A 14,803-nucleotide genomic window follows, 5' to 3' on the forward strand; every position below is an offset into this window, starting at 1 on the left:
CTGTATGGGGAGGGGCCTTGCCAGATTTGCATATGGTCTTTCCATGTCCGAAAAGCATGCCAGGCTGAAATACAACGGTATGGAGGGTTTCCCAGAGCAGTTCCTGCTGGTTAAGAAAAAATCATAACTTTCCAGCCATCATCCTTCTGTTTTGCATTTGTCACCCAGAGTGGGATGGGTGTGCTCAGACATGAGTACCATGCCTGCTGTGGATATAACCTAAGCTGCATCTCACTCATGTCATCCAACGAGGACGCACAATGTTTGGGATTGCTTGTGGTCTCATACAGAAGGGATATAGGATAACAGATATGATTTGTCTCAGCTAATCCTAAGACTGGCAAAGTCACCAAATGTACATATGTCTACCCCTATGGGAGGACGAGTGAGAGTCCTTCTTTATGGAGCACACCTACGTTTCCTTATCAGTCTCAGACCAAGCACATAATCAGTTTCACTGCGACAGCAATTGCAAGTAGGGAAAGACTGCACTGCACCTTTTGGGGTTGCGCTTTTGAAACTATGATTAAGCTGCCGATGCAGCGAAAAGTTGGTTTGTGTTGCAGCAAGATTTAATAAAAGGTACCTGAAAATATGTAACGTCTTAGCCCAGTTCTTCCAGTGCTCCCTCTTTGTACTGTTCTCAGTGTCCTCCTTTGTTTATCTCAGGCCCTTTGAAATTGCACCCCCAGGGGTTAGCACGTTTAAAAACTCAAATATAAATAAGTGTATGAATAAACTCCCCCTCCCAAATAACAAGTAGAGAATAGTATCTCATATACGTAAATCTTTGCAACATACACCACTGACAAGCCAACAGACATGGCAAGCAACCAGCACATTAACCAGGTTGCAATTTATGTTAAGCTGCAAGCAATGGGTTTGGTAACAACTGCGTTGTTTCTGATGCAATCACTGTGTTTGTACAGTGTTTCTGATTCAAGCACTTCAATCTAATAAATACAAGTAGAAGAGGCCTGAGAGGCTGTGCAGAGCACTCTGCTGTCTGTGCAGGGGACGCTCATGCATGTCGTTATCATTTCCTTGGTGTTATGTAGAATAGACTATGCAAATAGTCTCTACCTAGGAATGCATCCAAAACCTCAACAAAAGAACTACAATGCAGCCAAAACACAGTGGCAAGACAACCCATGAGACTAAATAGAAGAGTCCACATCACCGCAGCTCTGAGAAGTTTACATTGGCTACAGTCAAGAAACAAATCCATTTCAATGCCCTGTGCATTTCCCATAGATCACTACGCAGGCAAGGAGGTGGAGCAGAAGTCACTTAATAGATACCCAGAAAAACCTTAAGATCTCGCACCAATCTCCAAATAGAAACAAGGCACTAAGAGAAAACTAAACTCGGAGGAACTGCCTTCTCCATTCTCATAGCCGAATTACGGAACTCGATTCTGAAGGAAGGTCAGGACGATGGAAGACCATGTAACCTTCTGGAAATGGCTAAAAACCTGGTTATTCAACTCGCTGAGATAAAAAAGGATCACTAATACTATGCGATGATCTACCTTATGAGGAGGCCACTTCAACTTCATTTTCAACCCCTTACAATGACCAAACCACACCCAGAGCCCACAAGGCTATGCGAAGGTGAACACCTTACAAAATGACAACAAAAGCACAGCTGCACAATATCCAGAACACCATCCAAAAACCTGCAATTTCCTTTTCTCTATCACCCTACCCCATCACACACTTACCACACATACCCACCCATGAGATAGCCAAACCACCTTGCTAAAACACCCAAACCGCACATACCTTTCTAAGCCACTAACAAACCCAAGTAGTCACCAGCTTCCAACAACATTGTCTCGGGAGGATAGTTTAGGGGCAACATGCTCGCCTTGGAAGCAAAACGACACGGAACAAAACAGGTTGGATCCCCGGGTATGCGCTTAGAAACCTATGGGTATTAAGCGCGTTATAAATAACCTATAATATCATAACACAATCATGGGCCGCTGTCCATCCGAAAACAAACATACAGTGTACAAAGCATACACAGAAAGCACATATGCACAGATACCAGTTTCTCCTGGTTCTTCACGCATCAACATATCCCTCTCTTCCTCCCTAACCAACCAACCCCAATTTACAATAGTGTCTGGAGATCATGGAAATGGCACCTGTGTGCGGTATAAATCAACTTAACATAACAAATACATGTGTTATGTATGTATCAAAGGTAATGTTTTTGTTAGAACATTTTCATTCTTAGGTGTGCAACTCCATTAAAGCCAATATGGCCATTGAAACTGACCAATAATGAGACTGTGTTTTTAGGTGTAAGATTCAAACCTTATGTCTGGGACTTTGGTGAGGGCTAGGCCTTCAGATAGAGGTCTACATACGTACGATTCTGGTGGGACTTCCTGATGAGTTCTGTGTCGAGGGCGTGGCAGTAGTCATACACTGAGCGGCCTTGGAGCTCGGTCCTGCTGTACCCCAGCAGCTCTTTTATCCTAATGAGTATTAGAATAGTGGAGAATTAGGTACTGGAACATAATGAAGTATGCATTAGTGAAGACAGGAAGAGCACACCATGCAGTGCACGCATGCCATCATCACTTTTTACAGAACTCTCTACTAGCACTTTGCACATTCAAAGGCTCATGTCTACTGCTGTACTGTTAGGACAAATGGAATTGAGTACACATGAACAGTACAATAAACAAACACTGTGCACAATTACCAGCTGGGAGTTCCCACAATCACGGATGGCACGGCAATGGGGGGTAGATCTCTCTCTCCTGCAGGTGCCTCCCTCTGGAATGGCATCCCGGCCCATCTCAACAAACTTGAGCCAGACCACCTGAAGTTCCGGAAGCAGCGGAAAACTTTCATCTTCTCCTCTGATTTCTCTCTCTGTCCCTCCCCAGCTGACCTACCTGACCTTCCTGTCTGCTGTACGGACTGGTTGCTGGGCTACTCTCAGAGGCTCTTTCTTGATCAGTCACCCTTGCACTGCCTCCGGGCCTACCAAGCGCTTAAACATAAATCACATCACACACACCACCCGTGGATTTAAGAAACATTAGATTAGGAGCCCGCACAACCACACCGCACACCAAGAATCACAAACACACGGTGAAAACACTCCTCCCACCAAAACATGCAAACACTCCTACTACTAAGACCTATGACCCTGTTACCATACAAACCACCAACACTGCCAAACCTAAACCTAGTATAAATAAGACCACCCAAATCCAACTTGCACTCATTAATGCTAGATCACTGCAAGCCCATGCCACAGAAATCCACGACTTAATCACCGACCTGGAGCTAGTCGCTCTAGACATCACAGAAACATGGTTACATGAAGCATCTGGACCAGCCATATGCCAGTCCCTACCTCCCGGGTACATCATCCTCTGCCAAGATAGACTTACACACAAAGGTGGAGAGGTGGCCCTTATAGTCAAAGAAACACTTAAGGCTAGACAAATCAAATCCACAACATCTGAGAACTTTGACGCCCTATCGGTAAAGATCTCCTTCTCACCCAACGACACAATGACAATGTACCTCATCTACCGGCCTCCAGGCCCGCTTCTGGACTTCCAAGCCAACCTTCTACACCTCATAGGTAACAACCTCAAACCGAACACTAGAGCCATACTCCTAGGAGATTTTAATCTCAGATTTAAGGATACAAAAGACAAACACAGTAAAGCCTTCGCTAAAGCTCTCCAGGACCTACAATTCATCCAGAAAATCGACTCTGCCACTCACACTAAAGGTCGCATACTAGACTGGTTAGTCAACCACAACTGCAGGGTAGATATCAATTCTATCACCGCACAACAGTGGACCGACCACCATCTCTCCATTTTTAAACCCCAACAAATGTGGCATCCATACAAAACCTTCCCATGCCAGCTGCCCTAGACAGATCTAAAAAACTACTCACAAAAGAGAGAATTCTCCCACTCCTAGAAGTCTCAGCATTAGCATCACCCCTCTCAAGTAAACCTAAAGAACTGGTTGATCTCTACAATACTACTATTAAAGAGGTGATCGACACAATCGCCCCATTAGAGAGTAAAAAAGCTAAAAGACTCTTTCATGTTAATTCATGGTTCAACCAAGATTTACAGGACCTAAATGTACTCAAAAGACAAGCTGGAAATCCTGCCCCTCTGCTCCCACTCGTGCCTCCTACCTAGCAATTGCTAAACAATATAGAAATGCCATTGCCAAAGCTTAAGCCGCTGCCTATAACACTAGAATCGCCAATGCTCAATCCCACTCCAAAGAACTGTTCGCCATCTTCAATGAGTTGGTCATACCTCCCACGTCCAAACATCAAATGGTTAAGGACGGGAAATGGTGTAATGACATCCCGAAGACTATGCTGGACAAAATTGACCTACTTCAACAACAAAAATTCACAGCATATTTGACAATTTACCCAAGACCACCAGCACAACACAGACTGCTCCCAACCCTAAACCACCCATCCAGCATGGCAGCAATCCACCACCGCCATTTACCTTTAGAAAGGTAACGATTCCTGAGGTTCTCATTATGAAGCAAATAAAACCCTCACTAGGCAAACGGGACGTCTGTCCAGCAAAGATAATCAAAGACTGCGCTGAGTCTCTGGCTCCGTTCATCACAATTTTCATTAACGCTTAATTTGCCTCTGGCTCAGTACCCTCTTCGCTTAAGGAAGCATGGGTTCGGCCACTGCTAAAACAGCCCACCCAAGACCCAGACTCTCCTAACAACAACAGGCTGATTACAACTGTGCCATTCTTGCTGAAAATCTTGGATAAGCCTGCATATCTACAGATACAAGCCTACCTAGAATTACACAACATCCTAGAAAAGAGACAATCTGGTTTTTGTCCATGACACTGAATCTGCTTTGCTTGACTTACAAAACCAACTCCTAAGAAATATGGAAAAGGGCAAATGTGACATCTTCCTACTTCTCAACCTGTCGGCTGCGGTCAACTTAGTTGACCACAAAATCCTAAATACACACCTCACAGACACGGCTCACTTCTCCACTGAGGCCACTACACGGATTACATCCTTCTTGGAGGGCAGAGCTATGAGGGTCTTCTTAGACCAAGCATCAGCCACTCCCTCCCCTATTAGCTGCGGAGTACCACAAGGCTCCTGCACCTCCCTTAGGCTCTACAACCTATTTACACTACCACTCTTTAATGACCTAGAAGAAATTCGACATAACTTTCACCAATTATGCTGATGATACACAAATTCCTCTCCCATTATCTGGTGATTACGAGCAAAACCTAAAAACCCCACCAAAAGCTGCATCACTAGGGGTAAACCCCTCTTTTTATTATCAACTTTGCGAGCATCCTTGTTGCTGCGGGTGTGATAACATTTTAAATCTGGGACGGATTGAATCCATTGATGTCCATTTTTCTATTTTTCAGCCCTCCTATTTAGTGTTGACCACTAAGTTTGTCCCTGACATTGGCTTTGTCTGTCTATTGGTCTGCGTCAACAGCAATACAATTGGCTAACTAGACTTTTTCGCTGCAGCAATCACAATGGCAGATAACCAAACATTCAGTTATTCAGAGCAACAGACCCTAGGAATCATGAGTGGCCCATCCATCTTTGATCCAGACCGTACAAACCCAAATGCGGCTCACTCTACTGACAGTGAAGATTTATTGAAACTCAAGAAAAAGAACTTTAGGACAGAACTACATGGACATTTTTTATGCAAATATTTAAAAGCTAACACCATTCCGGCCGGTTTAATTGTACACAACGGCCCTCATTACAACACTGGCGGTAAACAATGGCGCTATTAGCACCATGGTTGCTGCTGGTATTGTAACGAGTCCGCCATGGTGCAATGGGGAATTACCACCCCATTCCAAGGTTGGCCGGGCGGTAATTCCCCATGCACCATTGGCCCTTCCCCATTCCCATTTTTGCCCCATAGGGCTCAATGGGAATGGGGAAGGCGGTAATTATGGTACCGCAAATTGCGGTACCATAATTACCTTCAAGGTCCCTTAGCGGGTCCCTACTTTAACGGCTGGTCCAGACCAGCCGTTAAGGTCGGGAGCCGCAAAGGGACCTCGTAATTAGGCACTAAGGGGTTAACGGCGCCGCAGCCTTTTACGGCGCCATTAAGCCCTTAGCACCAGGGTCGTAATGAGGCCCAATGAGTCTTGTCTCTTTCTCTCAGACAAACAGTACACCACCACCTTTAGCCAGATTGCAATTAAGTGCAGCCAAGACCTTATGGTCTTAACTATCACTACGGCTCAAAGAATCAGTGCAGATATTCAAAAGTCTTTAGATACAGAGGAAGAAAAATTCTTAACCATTACCCTTATCTCAAATGCCAAAGACCAACTAGAATCCATCAACAAACTTTTCGAGGATTTCAAAGCAACCACAATTGCTAAAAAAATGAAGAAATTAGCAAAGGATATCCGTGAATTTAAACTTGAGAAGGTCTTTCCATATACTACGGATGATTATGCAGAAGCCAGGAATAAACAATCCAAACTTAAAAGAGGACAGGGCAGCAAGAAAAGAGGGGTTTCATTTTCTAGTACAAGCAGCAGTGGCTCAGACAATCAGGCCACACAGAATCAACAGCAGCAATTTAGTTATCCCCAACAAAACCCACCCTCTTTTTTAGGCAGAGGAGGGATGGGAATACCACAATAGGGTCCTCCTTGGTTTCAACCATACTTCCCAATGCGGAGACCATGGGGCGGGAGGCGACGAACTCGGTAAATCACCCAAGATCTCTAATTCCTATTTTTAACTTGCCAAAACTGGACATGAATCAATCCCAACCATCGGTTTTATCAAAGGGTCTTTCATTTGTCCCAACAACAGGGACTAATTGGTGCTCTTCAGAGACTGAAGTCCGACGATTTTTACAAACTATCAGATTAAAAACATTCATCCAGGACTCTCTGGACCAAATACCAGTTCAGGACTCTGGACTTTGACGTCCTTCCTCCTTTACACCCCAAGACAACCAAGTGCCAAAGGAAATTCTTACCTTTGAGAAATACGTTCTCAAAGACTTACACTTTCTCAAAAATAACAATACCAAAAGGTTTTTCAAACACAATCTATCCAGGGAAGAAGATCTAGCTCTCAAGGATTTGGCAGCCAATAAAAATATAATCATAAAACCGGCAGACAAAGGTGGGGCATAGTTGTTATGACCAACACCCAATACCTCCAAATGGTCAACAACTTACTAGAGGACAGGGACATCTATAAGAAACTAAAGAAAGACCCCATGAAGGAAATTCAAACAGAAATCAATGACGCAGTGAAATACGCTTCTGACCGTAACTGCATCTCAGAAAATGAATGCGAATTTCTGACTGCGAGCCAGGGACGCACCCCAACTCTATATGCATTACCCAAGATTCATAAAAATCCATCTAATCCACCTGGAAGACCAATAGTATCAGGGTGTGGCTCGATACTAGAACCCTTATGCACATTTATTAATACCTTTCTCAAGCCCATCAGCATTCAAACAAACACATATCTTAGAGACACCATGAATACAATCCAGATCTTTGAAAATCTAAGTATTAGTCACCATGGATATATCATTCCTTTATACAAGCATTGCTCAGGAACAAGCTTTGGACTTCATGTTACAATACCTAACAGACTGTGGGTCACAAGATCGAGTTCCCATCAACTTTTTTGATGGAACTATTGGAAATTGCACTGTGCAAGAATTACTTTGAATTCAATGGCACATTCTTCCTTCAAGTGAAAGGAACTGCTATGGGTGCAGCTTTTGACCCAAGCTTGGCTATTTTATTCATGTCCAAATTTGCAGGCGACCATATTTTCTGTGAAACCAACCCTTTCTTTAAATCCATTACAAACTGGAAACGATATATCGATGATATTGTTTTTATCTGGGAAGGTCTAGAAGCTGAGCTGTATTCCTTTAAGGACTGGCTAAACCAGGTGGACAGCAACATTCAATTTACTATGGAACATTGAAGATATCACATTATCTTCCTCGATCTAATAATCAAACATGAGGTTGGCAAACTACACTACACTACACTACACTACACTACACTACACTCCTACATTATAACAGCAATCACCTTCTCCACCTTAAGGACAATCTTCCTTATGGGCAATATCTGCTCATAAGAAGAAATTGCACCAACCTTTCGATTTTCACGAAAAAGGCAGATGAATTAGACACGAGAATGAAAGAAAGAGGGTACCCTAAAAATCTAATCAGCCGCTCACGCAAGCAGGCCCGAATCACGGACCGTGAGTCTTTATTAACAACAAAAACCCAGACATTGGACAACAACAAGATGACATGTGTCCTTACCCATGGATCTGACACTTTCAGGATAAGGAAAACCATTCTTAAATATTGGGACATTGTGAAACTAAACCTACCGGACGAGCCTCACCCCCGTTTTGCTCTGAAAAGAGCAACACATATAAGGGACAAACTGGTACATTCCAGTTAACAAAAACAGTCACCTAAGATGGGCCTTTGGGATCTACGATCAATGAAAGGCCACCATCCCTGCAGTGTATGTTCTGCATGTGCCTTTACAAAGAAAATGAAAGACTTTCAAATTGGTGAACACACTTGGACTCTGCCAACCTTATCAAACTGCAAGACCAAACAAGTGGTTTGTTGTATCGAGTGCCCATGCGGACTTAGATACATGGGACAAACCACTCAAGCTGTTCATATCCAAATAGCTGAACACCGTTCCCGCATCAGGTGCAAAACCACTATGGCACCTCTTGTTAACCATTACCTGACATCTAAACACTCACCCAACGTCATCTTGTGGTGGGTGTTAGATGTAGTAAAAAACTCGCCCAACATATCCAGGTGCTTGCTTGAGAAACAAGCACAGTGGATTTATCGGTTGGAAACCCATACCAAAGGACTTCATGAGGAATTCATTCCACCCATCTAAGATGTTAAACCTCTGAGAAAACCAGTTAGTGCAGTGGCATCAACACCATTACCATATTACCAGGTACTTATTTGGTAACCAAGTTGCAATTGCTTCCAAGTGAGAATTTGAATTGCATCGTTTTGGTCCAAACAAACTGTCTCTTAATTGAAAACTATTTTTTTTCCATTTTGGAAAAATATAGCAGCACAACTATAACCCTCAAAAATGCTTGCCTTAGCTGACAGTAGTCAAATCATTCACACATTGGCATCAGCTGTTTATTTTAAGGTGATCAACTTATACACAAGATCTCACATCGTAATTAGGCTATGAGCGGCACTCACCGCACAAACCCAAAACCATGCAGCCTAATAGCTACATGTAATAACATGGATGGCTACATATACACCGCTAAACAGACATCTTGTTTAAACCTATCCGTAATGAAGAAAAAGATTCATTTTTCTCTTTCAAATATGCCGGGCACTACAAAAACAAAGTGTTTTAATGTAACCTTGGTTACATCGCTACGTAATTTCAGGCAGCAATATGAACACCCAATCAGCAGTAAGCATACGCCCCAAACAGGTAGTGACTAACCAATTGTAAGCAGGCTATGTCACTCCAGGAAGTAGGCACTTAAGACGTTTCGTCTGAACTATGGTGTAAGCTGACTGATTGCTGCACTGCCCGAGCTACCGTGAACACTGACGGAAAGGTAAGCATCAGCCAATACACTCGTATACTTCAGCATTTACGCAGATTACTTAACAAACGGATTGCGCCCCAACATTGAGATAATTGGCATCCTTGTCCCCCGCTCCTTCCCGTAAGGGGTGTTCTTAAAGCCATAAGGACGGCGCAACAATGGTTTCTTTAACCACATTTAGAATTATGACAAATACTGCATGCATATTTGCATGCACCATTTTTAGACTACTGGTCCTATTGTGTCTGCCCCAGCCAACCCATGCTACGTGTTCCAGTCCGTGTCTGCCCACATGTAGCAGCACGGTCATGCCATCATGATTCCTAATCTATTTTCCTCTATTACTTTTCAGGATTCCTTCCCCGATATACATTTGTCATCAAATCAATTCGGACTCCGAAAAACCAACAAACATCACAAAAGCAATTCAAATCATGCTTCATCTGAATTGATTCAGGCTGAACAAACACAGATGCAATCCTGACGTTGGGAAATAAAAGGTAAAACATAATTGTTTGCTGTCATAACTTACCCATAACAACTCTCAGTAGCATAGACAACCCAAGTGCTCAATGTAATGGTTATACACATGCCAATAACGACGGGTCTTTATATTGGGACAAACTGCTCCTGCTTTTTCTTTACCAACTAATGTGGTAAGATTCCCTTTTTGTTCAGGAGTTTTGAAATAAGTTGTCAACATTCATGTTTACACTAAATGTAGAATACTAACCTTTGCAGTTAAATACAGCCAGTACGCAACCTCTGAAAAACTTTTTTCTTCTCTTTCTGTTTTTGTCTCCCTCACGGGGATTGTTACCCTAAAATGACTGCCCCAAGGAAGGCGTATTTTTCAAATTCAGGCCCCACAGGTGGTCTAACTGAAACGTAACAGAGGTCAACAGCAAAGAAAAACTATTTGAGTTTTTTACGAACTTGAAATACAGCATTTCTGACCTTCCACGTAGGCAAACCTCTATCTAGTGATACTTTGAATACTCATAAACAACTTAATCTGTACAAACAATATTACAAACTGCTTTTTTGTTGTTCTATTGTCTTGTGTTATGTAATGTTTTTGCTTATACAGGTTGCTTTAACAAAACATTTTTCTTAAACAAGAATAACCGTTTTTGGATCTTATTGTCCACATCAGTTTCGCTTTTAACTTTTATTAGCAACCTACTGTTTTCAAACTACTTGTATTATATTTTTCAACAGAAGTCTTTTTTTATACTTTTTGTCACCATGGAATAAAAAATGTTAAGATTTTCTCTTTTTCCTCTCCTCTTTTCCGGCTGACTACTCACTTTAACTACAAAGGTATTAATACAACTGAGATATTTAAAGATACTCAACATAAAAACGAATTGAATTAATTTCATCATTTGGGCCAAATAATAATTTTGCCAGCGGTCTTTTGGAAACTAAACGTATGTATATTTCTAAAAACCTTTCAAAACACATATGCTATCATCCAGGCCTGGATGGCAGCCAATGGCCTCTGTCTTAATGGGGACAAGACAGAGATCTTACTGGTGGGCCCTAAAGAAACCCTGAGTAAACTAGACAGCAAATACAGCAATTTCAAAATTGAGAGCACAGTAATTACAGTCTCTTCTTCGGTAAAAACTCTGGGAGTGTACCTAGACTCAACCTTGTCCATGGATAGACATGTAAGCTATATCTCCTCAGCAGCAGCACTGACAACTAAAATAATCAATGCGGTAAAACCTCACCTATCCACTGAATGAAAACTGCCTCAACATTGCCAGGGCCACCATAGGTGCAAAACTGGACTATTGTAATATCCTCCTACTGGGCACCTCTGCCAAAAACATGAACAGATTACAAATTACACAGAACAACGCACTGAGAGCAGCCCTCTGTATTCCCAGGAGGGAGCACAACTCCCTAGCAAGACAAAAAGCCCACTGGCTCCCTGTCAAAGAGCGCATCCTGTTGAAGACTCTCACTATAACACGTAGATGCATATCCCAAACTGCTCCCAGCTATCTAACTGAACAAATACAACTGCAGACACTTAGACCCAAAAGGGATTTTTACACAAACCAACTCTCAGTCCCTACCTTTCACAGAAACAAAGCCGGCGGCTCGAGTTTCGAATTTCTAGCACCAAAATCTCGGAACTCACTGCCACCTAAACCGAGATCTGAAACATCCCTCATGGCCTTCAGAAAGGCACTGAAAATCATCTTATTCAAGTAAATCTGTACCTAAAACACTACCTGAAACACGAATAATGTCTGTAACCAATATTCTACTTGTGCCCACAAATTGTACCTATGCTCACTGTTCCCATGTAACCTTGGAACATGAGCAATGTCTGTAACCAATCTCCTATTGTCCTCATATTATACGCATGTCAAGTAAGCCTCATGTAATAGCGCCACGTTGCCCGAGGGCAGTTGCACGCTTTAAAAATGCAAATAAATAAATGAATTAGGGGCTGTAACTGTAACCCTGCAGTCCCTTGTTTCCCTTGTGCTACCCAGAGCCGCGCTGCCCTGGCTGCACTTACACAGAGCATTGCTGCCCTGTTTTCCCCTCCCCTCTCCCTTGCACTCGCCCCTCCCTTTCCCCTTGCACTTCTCCTTCTTGCACTTGCACGATTTGAACGACACAAGGCCTAGTAAGATGGTTTGTCTTGTCCTCCTTCTGTCTTCCCTCCCATGTCTTGTTGTGCCTAGAAACACTTGTGCACAGGCGCGTTATAAATGACTTATCATATCATATCAACAAATGAATACTAGGCAGGGACATTATGGAGTGCCTTTCGACACCCTAAAATATTAAATCTGGCCATAATGTAAAATAATTTTCCAAGCCGCAGGAATAGCAGAAATGTATTTTTGTTACTGTGTCCCCTCGTGGGCTAATTGTGAGGAAATCGTAATGGTTGTTTTAAAAAGTATTTGTTTTGTAGATTAAAACAGGTTCCATGAGGGCACCGGACAGCTGGGTCTTTTAGGAAGGGGTAGCTATGGCAAGGGAAGAGGCCACCTTGCGGCCAGGATGCAATGAAAGCCTAATGGTCATCTTTAAGAAGCTTTTTTTCATCGCAGAAGATTTCTCCTTCCGAAAGTCACTAAATGGAATGTAGAGAGTAATCCAGAAATGTATTATTGTAACTGCACCCCGCCGTGAAATGTGAATGGTTTGGGGGGGATTCATTTTGTTGTAAAGAGCATTTATATTTGTGGATTAAAGAAGGGCTTCCATATGCACTTGCCAGTTATACCAATCAGAAGGGGTCGGGTGAGAGAGGGCCTGAGTCCGCCTTATAACCACGTTTAAGAAAGGCTCGAGGCCATTTTTATAAGCTACCTTTGACTGGTAAAAGACTGCACAACCCCAAGAAATGGACCAAAGTAAATATTGGGAGGAAACAAAAAATGTATTCTTGTGACTGTATTGCATGATGGGCTGGTGGATAGGGAGAGAAAATTATTTTTTGACATTCTATTTTTATTAATTTTATAAACCACTAGCAAAAAGTACCCGTTCTCCGAACTGGTTCTGTGGACAGACATGACAACACTGTCATAAATTGTTGAAAATCAATGATCGTGTAAGTTGCTGTTCCGATTCGCTGATTGATTGATGTGCTTTTCACTCTGAAGTAAACTGCACTGAGAATGGCTGACATACCCCGGAGCAGATGTTGGGGAGAGGCTAGAATTGGTGTGCTGCTGTATACTGGGACCTACTGTGCTCCCCTTCACCTGTTGTCTCACCCTGGCGTGGAGCAGTTCATTGCGGTGCATTGCAGTGCAAATGACCTAGGAACGGTGCATTCTAGGGTTGAGGACCAGCCTTTTTTTTTAGAATTTTCTTTATTGCACGCCACCAGTCTTTTTAGCAATAATGTCACGTATAATTTACCCAACACACCCAAGAGAGCAATAGGGTGATAGCTACTTGGATCGTCCCTGTCGCAACTCTTAAATATCAGGATTGCGTTTGCCGATTTCCAAGACAAGGGTATGGTTCCGGTTGCCAAAACATTCTCCAAAATCATGCCCAAAATATTAGCCTATTGTTCTGGATTTTGTTTGAGGACCACATTAGATAGTCCAGCCGGCCCTGGAGCTCGAGAAGAGTTGGAATATTTTATCAAATTTACAAGAACGTCAAAGACCAAATGAATGGTTTAGATACATGTCTCTCCTTTAGCAGTGGGTCAGCATGCAGGGCCATGAAGAACCTTACCCAAACAGCTTCTGCGACTCTGTTAATTTGAGCTGATTTGACACACTTTTCTGTGGATTTGATAATGAACCAGATTTCCGACGTGCTCTTTTTCTCTTAGCTCTCAACATTTTCCCAGCTTCCTTCTGGACCATTTCTCTCTTGTGGCCGATAAGCCAGTTTTTATAATTATTTCTTAGCATCTTAATGTCCATAGCTATAGTCGAGGATGTGGACCGTTTTAAGTGGCTGATTGCCTTCCGCAAGTCCAATCTTTTCGTGATGACCTGCTTATCGTGTACATGCTGGTGTCTAGACGAGTTTCCTTTTTCAAGAGTTTTTCGAACCAAGAATGAGGTCAGCAGCGGAACATAGTCAACGCATTTTCATTGCCAATACTCTAGACGAGTACATGACTCCCATTTGTTTTACGTTTCGTTTAGACATTTTGAGCCTACAGCCATTGTTTACAGGGTTCTATGTCATTTCATCGACATATTTTTAAGATGAGTTTTTTACAATATTTTTCAATGAACAAATTCATCAAAATTGAATTATTTTTTATTTTTGGGGGGTTGCCCTCCAAGCCCCTAATGCCTTTTGTTTTTCTCTATCCCCGACCCCGTCACACCTTATATGCACTTACCCAGCCCTTATATTTTTTGATGATTTTTTTCATGAAAAATGTTCATAAAAAAGCTCATCGAAAATAGAAATCCATTGATGAAAGGACCTTGTACCATTTACAGATTCCACCGACGTAGGCAGTTTGTGTATCTGTCTATCGCCTCCGACTGACCACGACATTTTTAGCAAGTTGTGTTCACTTGCCTTGGTTGGCACTATTTAAAAAGCATCGATAGCCTCAATCAAGTCTCTGGACACAAATATTAATGCAATAACAAAGTTTTAGGAGCCAC

The 14,803-nt window shown here is 42.5% G+C and overlaps 1 protein-coding gene across 1 annotated transcript in view; it reads right to left on the reverse strand.

Moving 5' to 3' along the window:
• LOC138566975 (endothelial PAS domain-containing protein 1-like) overlaps positions 1-14,803 on the reverse strand; it is a 423,252-nt gene that overhangs the window by 74,980 nt on the left and 333,469 nt on the right. The window contains exon 7 of the mRNA XM_069644763.1: positions 2,382-2,488. Within this exon, the coding sequence (XP_069500864.1) occupies positions 2,382-2,488 (107 nt within the window). The remainder of the gene's footprint in view (positions 1-2,381; positions 2,489-14,803) is intronic.

The sequence above is a fragment of the Ambystoma mexicanum genome, chromosome 2p, assembly GCF_040938575.1.
Source record: "Ambystoma mexicanum isolate Mex_15411 chromosome 2p, UKY_AmexF1_1, whole genome shotgun sequence".
NCBI lineage: Eukaryota > Metazoa > Chordata > Amphibia > Caudata > Ambystomatidae > Ambystoma > Ambystoma mexicanum.